The sequence below is a fragment of the Miscanthus floridulus genome, chromosome 9 (genome assembly GCF_019320115.1).
Source record: "Miscanthus floridulus cultivar M001 chromosome 9, ASM1932011v1, whole genome shotgun sequence".
Lineage (NCBI taxonomy): Eukaryota > Viridiplantae > Streptophyta > Magnoliopsida > Poales > Poaceae > Miscanthus > Miscanthus floridulus.
Genome location: NC_089588.1, coordinates 59,069,365 through 59,078,797, shown reverse-complemented (window position 1 = coordinate 59,078,797; position 9,433 = coordinate 59,069,365). Strand labels below are relative to the sequence as shown.

At 43.4% G+C, this 9,433-nt stretch overlaps 2 protein-coding genes across 2 annotated transcripts; both read right to left on the bottom strand.

The window, feature by feature from the left end:
* Positions 1 to 603: 603 nt before the first annotated feature.
* Positions 604 to 3,065, bottom strand: LOC136479982 (probable indole-3-pyruvate monooxygenase YUCCA10). The gene is made up of 5 exons (XM_066477673.1): positions 3,055 to 3,065; positions 2,180 to 2,462; positions 1,097 to 1,330; positions 870 to 992; positions 604 to 768 (listed from the first exon to the last, which is right to left on the bottom strand). The coding sequence occupies exons 1-5, from the start codon at positions 3,063 to 3,065 to the stop codon at positions 604 to 606; spliced, it is 816 nt and encodes a 271-aa protein (XP_066333770.1).
* A 227-nt stretch (positions 3,066 to 3,292) lies between these two features.
* LOC136481994 (probable indole-3-pyruvate monooxygenase YUCCA10) lies at positions 3,293 to 5,477 on the bottom strand. Its single transcript, XM_066479250.1, has 4 exons — positions 4,869 to 5,477; positions 3,786 to 4,019; positions 3,559 to 3,681; positions 3,293 to 3,457 (listed from the first exon to the last, which is right to left on the bottom strand). Exons 1-4 carry the CDS (start codon positions 5,475 to 5,477, stop codon positions 3,293 to 3,295), a joined length of 1,131 nt encoding a protein of 376 aa, XP_066335347.1.
* Positions 5,478 to 9,433: the final 3,956 nt, after the last annotated feature.

The following is a 9,433-nucleotide window of genomic DNA, read 5'->3' as shown; positions in this document are numbered from 1 at the left end:
TATGGTCATTTCAAAGCGTGCGCCTTAATACCTTATAATTGGGGACAAATTTCAAATGCTTGGATACCTTATATTTCAGGACCCAGAGAGTAGTAAACTACTCCATCTAAAAAAGAATATAGTTCTAGGTTTCAGAAAAGTCAAGCTTTTCAAAGTTTGACCAAATTTATAGAAAAATTAATAAAATATCAACATTATGTCTTCAAGTAGATTGACCATGAAAAGTATATTTCATAATTAATCTAATAGTACTTATTTGGTATCATAATTGTTAGTAATTCCAAACTTAAAATTATTTGACTTCTTGAAAAAAGTAAGAATTGCATTCCTTTTAGGATGATTACACGATATTACGAGAGGTTTACATGCTCAGCATCGACTTTTTGCATGCATCAATGAATACGGGAAACAACTGAGAGGTATTTGGGATGCATAAGAAGCCACCGTTTACGTACACCAAGAAACGATGGGAAGGAGGACAATAGGTTGGCATACAAACCAATGCACTACTACGCATTTCTTACACACTAGCTAGCTAGTATGGTGCAAGGAACCGCATAACCAAGAGCTAACATAGATTTAACCAGACCAAACAAGAAATCCTCAATAGACAGACACGATGTCATTGGCAATATTATAAGCATCCTTGGAAATGCCAGCCAATCCCATCCTCGCAAAACCAGAGAAATAGAGGCCATTTTCACCTTTCCAAATATTGGGATAACCTTTGCTTGGACGCCCGTCACTGTTCAGCACGCACTTGTCGTCCTGTGCCATATAAAAGAAAAGGTACATCTAACCCTAAGGACAAAAGCCATGCCAAGGCAGCTATGTATTACGAAACTTGAACAAGAGAATCTTGTTCGTACCTTGAGCCACAAATTCGCAGTGCTTTTGTAACCTGTTGCAAACACGATGGCATCAAATTCGCAGTCATTCCCGCATTCGAATTGAACATTGTTTCCAATGATCTTCGATATCCCCTTGAACACCTAGCAGAGACATGGTATTTTTGCACCACCTTTGGTAAGAAATTTATTGTATATTCGAGTACGCGCGCTTACCAGGACTTATTTAAAACGACTAGTACCCTTACCTTGACGATGCCTTTCTTAATCAACCCTGCTGTCCCAACATCAATTACACAAGATCTGCCCGTTTTGGATTTGAGTAGGAGGGGGCCGATTCTAGGCCGCACGATGCCGTACTTTGATAGATCACCAAATATGAAATCGGCTATGTTCGCTATAAAAAGATCCACTATTGTAATTGGTATATATTGGACAAATGTCATTCCCAGACGGATCAATCCCTTTGTCATTATGTGTACCTACACTCAAATAAAAAATAGAAGGTTCAAGGAACACTGAAAAAAAATCCCTTCCAAGTATCTATATTCACAATAATAAACAATGAAAGAATATTCATCACCCAATAAATCAAAATATAGGAACTCATCCACAAAGGCCCAATTCCCCAACATACATGGTATTAGATTTAATATACATTTAGGTGGTGTTTGGCGGAGCTCCACGCAGCTCTAAATCCAGAAAAAACACCTCTGCTCCCAATTTTTTCAACCAAACGCCCCCAGCTCCACGAACTCCAGATCTACCAAAAACATGAATCTAGCTCCTAGATCCACCAAATCCATGGCCAAACGGCCCACCCTGCCCTGGCCACGCGCCCCTAGCCCGCTAGACGCGCCTTGATCGGCCACGCTCATGCGCCCCTCCCGCGCCACCATGGCTGCCCTCGCGGCAGGAAGAAGCCAGGGGAAGAAGAAGATGCATTTTTTCACTTTAGGCCTTGTTTATGTTTTAATAATTGCATGAGTCCATCTCAAAGTTGGAGCTCTACCAAACGGTTTAGTGGAAGCTTAGCTCCACCATAGAGCTGCTCCATGGTGGAGCAGCTGCTTTGGAGTTGTGTTTTCAGAGCTAAAGCCCTATCAAACAGGCCATTATTATGTAACTAGACAGATCTATCTATAGTAAACTGCATAGAAATTACTTGTTAAGGTCACACAAGCCAACTTGTGATGAGATAAACTACAATTCAAAGAGATATCCATAGAAATTTTTTATAAGACTAGATTACACGTGACTTAATAAACTACTTTGACGGATAGGAATGTACATAGATGGATTTATACATTACTAAAACAAAATATGCATACCGGACTGCGAGCAACAATTGAGGTGTCGGCACCATGGCTTGCAAGATCATAGGCAATCTCCATCCCGGAATTTCCAGCACCAACCACGAGCACCCTTTTCCCAGCATAGCCGCTTCCTGACTTGTAGGTTGAAGAGTGGATAGCCTCCCCGTGGAAGCTCTCTAGACCCAGGACCTCCGGAATCCTCCCCTCTCCATTCTCACCGGTGGCCACGACCAGGAACTTGGCTGCATACAGGATTTCTGTGCCCGCAACCGTGTCACGTGCGGCTACGATCCAGCGGCTGGTCGCGGCTCAGCGGGCCCATTTGACAGGCTCGTTGTTTTTTATTTTTTTAAAAAATTATTAACACATGCATATGCGCGGCTCTGTAAACCTTGATTAAGAGGCATTGAAGTGGAGGCGGACAGCCTAGCCGCCTTTGTTAATAATTTCTGACCGACTCAGAAAATGACTCTTGTAGTTGTGGTGGCTTGTTTAAGAAGTCCACGTGTGTTAAACAATTAACAAATATGGTCATTTTAAAGCGTGCGCCTTAATACCTTATAATTGAGGACAAATTTCAAATGCTTGGATACCTTATATTTCAGGACCAGAGAGTAGTAAACTACTCCATCTAAAGAAGAATATAGTTCTAGGTTTCAGAAAAGTCAAGCTTTTCAAAGTTTGACTAAATTTATAGAAAAATTAATAAAATATCAACATTATGTCTTCAAGTAGATTGACCATGAAAAGTATATTTCATAATTAATCTAATAGTACTTATTTGGTATCATAATTGTTAGTAATTCCAAACTTAAAATTATTTGACTTCTTGAAAAAAGCAAGAATTGCATTCCTTTTAGGATGATTACACGATATTACGAGAGGTTTACATGCTCAGCATCGACTTTTTGCATGCATCAATGAATACGGGAAACAACTGAGAGGTATTTGGGATGCATAAGAAGCCACCGTTTACGTACACCAAGAAACGATGGGAAGGAGGACAATAGGTTGGCATACAAACCAATGCACTACTACGCATTTCTTACACACTAGCTAGCTAGTATGGTGCAAGGAACCGCATAACCAAGAGCTAACATAGATTTAACCAGACCAAACAAGAAATCCTCAATAGACAGACACGATGTCATTGGCAATATTATAAGCATCCTTGGAAATGCCAGCCAATCCCATCCTCGCAAAACCAGAGAAATAGAGGCCATTTTCACCTTTCCAAATATTGGGATAACCTTTGCTTGGACGTCCGTCACTGTTCAGCACGCACTTGTCGTCCTGTGCCATATAAAAGAAAAGGTACATCTAACCCTAAGGACAAAATCCATGCCAAGGCAGCTATGTATTACGAAACTTGAACAAGAGAATCTTGTTCGTACCTTGAGCCACAAATTCGCAGTGCTTTTGTAACCTGTTGCAAACACGATGGCATCAAATTCGCAGTCATTCCCGCATTCGAATTGAACATTGTTTCCAATGATCTTCGATATCCCCTTGAACACCTAGCAGAGACATGGTATTTTTGCACCACCTTTGGTAAGAAATTTATTGTATATTCGAGTACGCGCGCTTACCAGGACTTATTTAAAACGACTAGTACCCTTACCTTGACGATGCCTTTCTTAATCAACCCTGCTGTCCCAACATCAATTACACAAGATCTGCCCGTTTTGGATTTGAGTAGGAGGGGGCCGATTCTAGGCCGCACGACGCCGTACTTTGATAGATCACCAAATATGAAATCGGCTATGTTCGCTATAAAAATATCCACTATTGTAATTGGTATATATTGGACAAATGTCATTCCCAGACGGATCAATCCCTTTGTCATTATGTGTACCTGCACTCAAATAAAAAATGGAAGGTTCAAGGAACACTGAAAAAAAAAATCCCTTCCAAGTATCTATATTCACAATAAACAATGAAAGAATATTCATCACCCAATAAATCAAAATATAGGAACTCATCCACAAAGGCCTAATTCCCCAACATACATGGTATTAGATTTAATATACATTTAGGTGGTGTTTGGCAGAGCTCCACGCAGCTCCAAATCCAGAAAAAACACCTCTGCTCCCAATTTTTTCAGCTAAACGCCCCCAGCTCCACGAACTCCAGATCTACCAAAAACATAGATCTAGCTCCTAGATCCACCAAATCCATGGCCAAACGGCCCACCCTGCGCTGGCCACGCGCCCCTGGCCCGCTAGACGCGCCTTGATCGGCCACGCCCACGCGCCCCTCCCGCGCCACCATGGCTGCCCTCGTGGGAGGAAGAAGCCAGGGGAAGAAGAAGATGCATTTTTTTCACTTTAGGCCTTGTTTATGTTTTAATAATTGCATGAGTCCATCTCAAAGTTGGAGCTCTACCAAATGGTTTAGTGGAAGCTTAGCTCCACCATAGAGCTGCTCCATGGTGGAGCAGCTGCTCTAGAGTTGTGTTTTCAGAGCTAAAGCCCTACCAAACAGGCCATTATTATGTAACTAGACAGATCTATCTATAGTAAACTGCATAGAAATTACTTGTTAAGGTCACACAAGCCAACTTGTGATGAGATAAACTACAATTCAAAGAGATATCCATAGAAATTTTTTATAAGACTAGATTACACGTCACTTAATAAACTACTTTGACGGATAGGAATGTACATAGATGGATTTATACATTACTAAAACAAAATATGCATACCGGACTGCGAGCAACAATTGAGGTGTCGGCACCATGGCTTGCAAGATCATAGGCAATCTCCATCCCGGAATTTCCAGCACCAACCACGAGCACCCTTTTCCCAGCATAGCCGCTTCCTGACTTGTAGGTTGAAGAGTGGATAGCCTCCCCGTGGAAGCTCTCTAGACCCAGGATCTCCGGAATCCTCCCCTCTCCATTCTCACCGGTGGCCACGACCAGGAACTTGGCTGCATACAGGATTTCTGTGCCCGCAACCGTGTCACGTGCGGCTACGATCCAGCGGCTGGTTCCTTCATCGTATGCTGCCGACACAACGGAAGTGCAATACCTGGGCTTGATGTCAAAATGTTCGGCGTAGCAGTCCAAGTACTTCAGAAACTCCTCCTTGGGAATGTACGTCGGGGTGCCGTCCGGATGCGGCATGTACGGCAGGGAGCTGAACTCCTTGGACAGGTGAAGCTTGACGCGGTCGTAGGTGCGGTAGCGCCACAGCGATGCGCTGCAGTCCTCACGCTCAACGATGAGGTAGGGGATGGAACGCTGCCTGAGGCATGCCGCCGTCGCCAGTCCAGCTGGTCCAGCGCCGATGATCAGCACAGCCAACTTCATTTTTGTGCGCGCTGGATGCACTAAGCTCTATTCCGATGAGCTAGATATGTGGTCCTACCGTTCACGTACTCCTTGACCACGGGTCAGAAGGTGTGTTCTATTTATAAAGCGGTATCTCTATTGTGCCAGATTTAGCTGACAGTCAATTTCATGGTAACCTGTACGTGGAAGAATCTTTTTGATTCTACTTATTAATTACATCCAGTTTTTGTCAAAATTCATGCTTATCTAGTTGCCTCAAAGTTTGGTAATGCATGGATGTCCAATGGGAGGAAATGAACATAACTAAAGTAAAGCCATAAATGCTTTTCTAGGTACATAATTTTTGCTATGCACCTAGATATATACTATGTCTAGATACATAGTAAAAAAATTGTATCTAGAAAAGCCAAAACGGCTTAAAATTTGGAATGGAGGGGAATATTTCACGTTGCCAATTTTGAATTTACATGGAATATTCCCTGGTGTGATGCGTTTATCCTGTGATGCAAAATTACTTGCCAAATTAGAGATAAACAACAGTATGAAACTGAGACCACAATAAAATTTTCGTCCACAAGAATACTACCCAGACGATCAGAGTCTAGATCAAATAATTATCTGATCTCTTACAAGAATTAAGGACTAATGCAATAGTGTTTAGAAGTTAGAAACACAACTAATAAAACATGTATAGATACAGTTTGCATCTAGTTCCAAAATGCAGCATTAAAAATATTTTGGCTCTAGCCAACCTTCATGTTCTTGAAGCCACAAGTCACGTGATCTTTTCCGCGCTTGGTTTCAGTGGGTTCGAAATCCACCACCTTACTCTCATCTATTCCTTCCAAATTACCATCCCATCACATAAGATACCATATAAGTAAATAGTATTTTCATAGGTGGTTCCTTATGTACCTTAGGGGTTACCAAATGTCATTATATCTATCTAGGGAGCCATGCTTGTTTTTTATCACCATTGTTTTACATGATCTTGCATTCATATATACAATTATTTATTCATAGTGGCAAAGATTCTAGCTTTATGCTTTGTTGGTATCTCTTATGCTCTAGTAGCAAGTTCTGCAAGTGCATAGAATATTGTTGTAGCACTTCACTCAGGAGTATCCTAAAGTATCGTATTTTATCCTTAGGGAAAGGGTGACTAAGGGTATTATTAAGAAATATGTTAACTTGATTATATATGAACTAGCAAACCAAAGTCTAGATGGGGTTAACGATAATAAAAAGGTAGCTAAAGTCACATAGAAATAATTCCACTCTAGAAAGGTAAAGTGAAAGTGCAGTTAAGTGAGAGGACAGCGAGTGCGGGAGCATAACAATTCTTCTTTATCACAAATGTTTCTACCTTAGCTATAGATTAGCAATACAACAAGTATAACAAGATTAATGATTACACACCATGCACTTCGAGGCTCTGTTTCAGTCAAGCAGCATAAAAGATAACTTGTGCTATTACAGCTTTAGACCCTACACTTTAAGAACTTGCACAAATACGTGGTGGATCGGTGTCAGGTGATTTAGCTCCGGCAATGCCTAGCAACTTGATCGCGTAAGAGGAATTAGATGGTAACACACGAGACACAAGGATTTATACTGGTTCAGGCCGCATGCGCGTAGAACCCTAGTCCAGTTGGTGCTGTTACTCTTCTTGTACTCATATGCTCGATTACAGGGGCTGTTGCTCCTAGCTACGTAGTAGATTGGAATGAGATGAGGTCCATCCCAATTGCGAGGTCCCTACCCTCCTTTCTATAGGCAGAGGGAGTAGGGTTACAATCAGGGCGATCATCTTAATAGATTGGATTCCTAGTTTGTTACACAGAGTGCGCAACAGATTGATCCTATGCTATCGTCTAGATATGCCTATCTTGGATATTCTTGATTTCCCTTGGTCTTCACATTGATCGACCGCCTCGGCCCTCGTCGGCCTCCTCCTTGATAGCTTTTGGCCTAAGAGCTGGACGTGTTCGTATATACGGGCGGTGCAGGTACCCCTGGCCCATATATCCGACAATAGCCCCCATAGGACTCAATGACAAGCTAGCTGGTAGCTTAGCCCTCGGGTTTCGTAGACCCCTGTAAGTTTCAAGTACTGTGAATACCAGCAAGCTCCTTCTCGGGTACCGAGGTTTTGAGTAGCATAGCCTAATGTTTTCAAGAGTTGAAAACCAGTATGTATTTTTCTCGGATGCTGAGATCCTTTCTCGGGTACCGAGAACTTCCCTCGGGTGCCGAGGGGCGTTATTGTGGAGATAGCACCGCTCGTCTAAGAACATAGGCGTTGTAAGCGCTTAGCTCGGGTGGTAACACCGCGTGCCTAGAAACGTAGTTTCCTGGTCATGGCCCTTGGGGCGTTGTCAACGCCATTTTCAGTGGGGTAGCACCGCATACCTGGAAAGCGATTTCCAGGGCGTTGTGAACATCTTATTCGGGTGGTAACACCCTGTTGTCGAGAACTTGGTCCCCAACATATTTGGAAACACCATGAAGGCTTCAGTTGTTGCACGTCTTGAGTCTTATCCTAAAGAATGGATTGTCAGGATATGGTAGTTTGTACCGCCTAACGCAACACTGTTTCCAGTTTGCTTATTTCGAGTTAACCCGACTTAAGTCGGTTCCTGTTTGTGCAACACCAAGTGTTTCACTGTTTTTCTTCAGGCCACGCTAAGTAGCAAGGTCCCAAATTTTTGTGGGCATCTTGGCGGAAGGTGCAAGGCAAAGTCTCATAGCCCAGAGGCCAACATAGCAGTGTCATGGGCCGAGAAGCACCGTGGGCAAATAACAAACATGTGAGCAACTGTCGATAGTTGCGTACATTACTCTTCGAGCTGATAGCAGGGTAGAAGGAGTGAGCGTGTGCATACTAATGAATAGGGGCAATAGGACTAAGCCTGATCATCATGGGCACATCACAAAACTCTTTTTCCAGATTCTAGGAGCTCGTACTTTGGTTACAGCCCTTGGCCAATTAGTTTTCTGGTTTCCCACATAGGGGTACACATCCACCAAAATAAGGTACTTCAAGCTCATTCGGGTACTCAGGAGATTTACGTGGCACCGAATGTCAAAGGTTTTAGGATCGTACTGGTGAGCCTCTTGAATACCCCCTGACTCTTGAGATGGCAAGGTCGGTAATAAATAAATTATTACCGCTTACACCTGCCGAAGGGGTGTGAACCGGGCCGAGTACTCGATCAGAGTGTTAGATCACCTGCACCGGCTCTTGTGACGGTGCGTCAGGTTTGGGCTTCTAGGCCCTACAGCCTCCGTGGTTATGCAGATGGGTTCCTTCTTGGCGAAGCTGAGGCATCGGTTTTGGTGGCCTTTCTCCCCACGCATGTTTCTCGGAGGTCGTGCCTCTTAGAGATCATGGGGATGTGCCTAGCCTTAACTCCCGCCGTCGCCCGGAGAGATTGCTAGGTCTCCATCGGCCTTGTTTGTCCATTGCTTATAAAAACAGAGGAAAGGAAAGGGGTTAGTACACCTGCGTTGTAGCATATGCACACTCATCTTTTCTTTAGGCCATGCTAAGTAGCAAGGTCCTGAATTTTTGTGGGCATCTTGGCGCAAGGTGCAAGGCAAAGTCTCATAGCCCAGAGGCCAACATAGCAGTGTCCTGGGCCAAGAAGCACCGTGGGCAAATAACAAATGTGTGAGCAGCTGTCGATAGTTGCGTACATTACTCTTCGAGCTGATAGCGGGTAGAAGGAGTGAGCGTGTGCGTACTAATGAATAGGGGTGACAGGACTAAGCCTAACCATCATGGGCACATCATAAAACTCTTTTTCCGTAGCGGGTAGAAGGAGTGAGAGCAGGGGCCGCCTGAGGAACGCGTGTTCCAAGGTCCTCCACTTCTTCATAGGGATATTATGAGACTCGGGTAAGTATGAATCTATCCCCAGCTCTTGTTTGAGGAAACCCTCATGGGTTGCTTGGCGCAGGGCTATCTCAAC